The 2,500-nt window shown below is 42.5% G+C and overlaps 1 protein-coding gene across 1 annotated transcript in view; it reads right to left on the reverse strand.

Annotated features, from left to right (window-relative positions):
• The window catches only part of LOC122254310 (G protein-coupled receptor dmsr-1), a 47,173-nt gene that overhangs the window by 37,692 nt on the left and 6,981 nt on the right, over positions 1-2,500 (reverse strand). Inside the window, exon 2 of the mRNA XM_086548426.1 lies at positions 907-1,190. Coding sequence (XP_086404552.1) covers positions 907-1,190 — 284 coding nt within the window. The remainder of the gene's footprint in view (positions 1-906; positions 1,191-2,500) is intronic.

Below are 2,500 nucleotides of genomic sequence, written 5' to 3' on the forward strand. Positions count from 1 at the left end.
CTCCTGCCCTCGCGCGCGGCTCGGCCGCCGCCGCGCCCTCACCCCTCTCACGCGCTGCGCCCGCGCTCGCCTGCTTCTCCGCTCTCTCTCGCCTCGCCGCGCTCGCCTCTTGCTCTCGCTTCTCCCGCCCCTTTTCCCCGCCTCTCCGCCGCGTCTGCGCGCTCGCGCCTCTCCCCCCCTCCGCGCGCGCGCCCTCGCTCCGGGCTCTTATCTCGCTCGCGTCTCTCTCACTGCCCCTCGCGCTCGCTGCGCGCGCCACTCCTCTCGCTCCTCTGTCTCTCTCGCCGCGCGTCCCCCCGGCTCTCTCTCTCTCGCGCTCTCTCTCTCTCTCTCTCGTCCTGCCCTCTCCCTCTCTCTCCTCTCGCGCTCTCTCTCCCCCTCTTCTCTCTCCTCTCTCTCACTCCGCGTCCTCCCTCTCTCTCGCGCGCTCTCGCGCGCTTCTCTCGCTCCTTTCTTCCTCTCCCCGGCCGCTCGCGATCCCCCTTCTCCGCCCCGCCCTTCCCCCCCCTTCGGCCCCGCTTCCCGGGGCCCCGCTCGGCGCCCGCGCCCGTTCCTTCTCCCCTCCTCTCCCCCTCCACTGCTTTCCCCCGCCTCTCGCCCCTCCCCTTGCCCGCCAAGACCAAAAAATTGCGCCCACCACGCCAAATTAAATCACTGCCCCCAAAAAACCATCGCTCGTACCGGGGGGTCCCTGCATCTAAAGGGACCCCAACACCCCCCCCCCTCACGATAGTCAACCCCCCCCCCCCCTCCATCAACACAAAAAAAAAAGAAAGAAAGAAAGAAAAAAAATAATAAATACAAATAAATCGATAAACAGATAAATAGATTGATAGACTAAAAACACCCAACCTCTACATACACACCCAAAAATACTCACCCATACCCACCCATCCTTTCACTCACCGTATGACAGACCTGCGACAGATGGGCGTGCACAAGAACGTACAACGCGTGTTCCCAAGACTCCTGAAGCCGCTGTCCACCCAAGAGTTTAGACGCTGCGTAAGGAACATATTCAAGCACCACCATAAGGTCCGCCACGGCCAGGCCCAGAAGGATGAGGTTCGTGGGCGTGGCCATGTTCTTCCGGGTGAGTGTGGTCATGGTCAGGATGTTGGCCACGGCACCGAAGAGGGCGATGCACAGTGCCAGTCTTGAGTGCCAGCCGCTGTACCAGTCTACGAATTCTGTGTGGGGGAAAACGGGGTCTTATTGCTTTCGTTGTTGTTGCTATCATCGTCATCATTAATATTAACATCATCATTATTAGTGTTGTTATCATTATCTTTGTTGTTATTTTTATGTTTGTTATGATTATTGTCTTTATTGTTATGGTTATCATTATTATGATTATTGTTATTACTGCTATGATTGTTAGCATTGTTATTATAATATTTCTATTATCAGCATTATCATTATTATCTTTATTATCATTATTATTGTTACTGTAGTTATTGTTCTTGTTCTTGTTATCATCATTGATATTTTTGTCACTTTCATCATCATTATTGTATTTACTATCATAATCATTATCATGACTATTATCATCATTATCATCATCTTTCATCATCATATATTACCGATACTATCATCATTAACATTACCATTATCATACTTGATATTGTTATTGTTATTGTTGTTGTTCTTCTTCCTATTATTGTCATTATCATTATTCTTCTTATTATTTTTATCATTACTATCATTATCATCATTATTCTTATTATTACCATTATCATTATCGCTATTATTTTTTACTATCATTACTATCATCATTATCATTATTATAATTTTATTATTATCATCATTATCATCATTACTATTATTATTGTCATTAATATCATCATTATCATCATTGCTATTACTTTTAGCATTTGAACTATTCCTATGATAACTATTATCAGCATTGTTATTACTATCATCATCATTGTAATTAGTGTTACTATTATCATCATCATTATTATTGCTAAAAATTTTTGTTGTTATTAGTGTTATTACTTTTATCATTATTATCATTATCATTATCTTTCAATATCAATATCATTATCGATAACATTACTATTATTTTAATTACCATTATGTAATGTACATTTGCATAGAGCCTATTTGTGTGTATCTCTTTCTATGTATACATATGCGTGCGCATGTAGACACTTTCACGCACATCTCCCGTAGTTACCCTACAGACGGCCATGCACCCCCCCCCCCCCTAAAAAAAAAAAAAAAAAAAAAAAAACCGAAAATGTCTATTCAGTTAGGCTTCATAAAATTTAATGATTCAATATCTTTCTTTCTTAATCAGATCCAGAGCTCATGTATTTCTCTTTCCTTTTTTTTTTTTTTTTTTATGTCACACCATCTTTTTTTTCATGTTATTTCGTATCATTTTCTTATTTTTCCAGATTGAAGGTAACTTTTTTTTTTTTTTTTTAGTTTTTTCTGATCATTTTGATATTTTATATGATAAAAGTGTTTAAGATTTCTTATATTGATATGTATA

The sequence above is a fragment of the Penaeus japonicus genome, unplaced genomic scaffold (genome assembly GCF_977035675.1).
Source record: "Penaeus japonicus unplaced genomic scaffold, GWHDUDI00000001_assembly GWHDUDI00000020, whole genome shotgun sequence".
Taxonomy (NCBI): domain Eukaryota; kingdom Metazoa; phylum Arthropoda; class Malacostraca; order Decapoda; family Penaeidae; genus Penaeus; species Penaeus japonicus.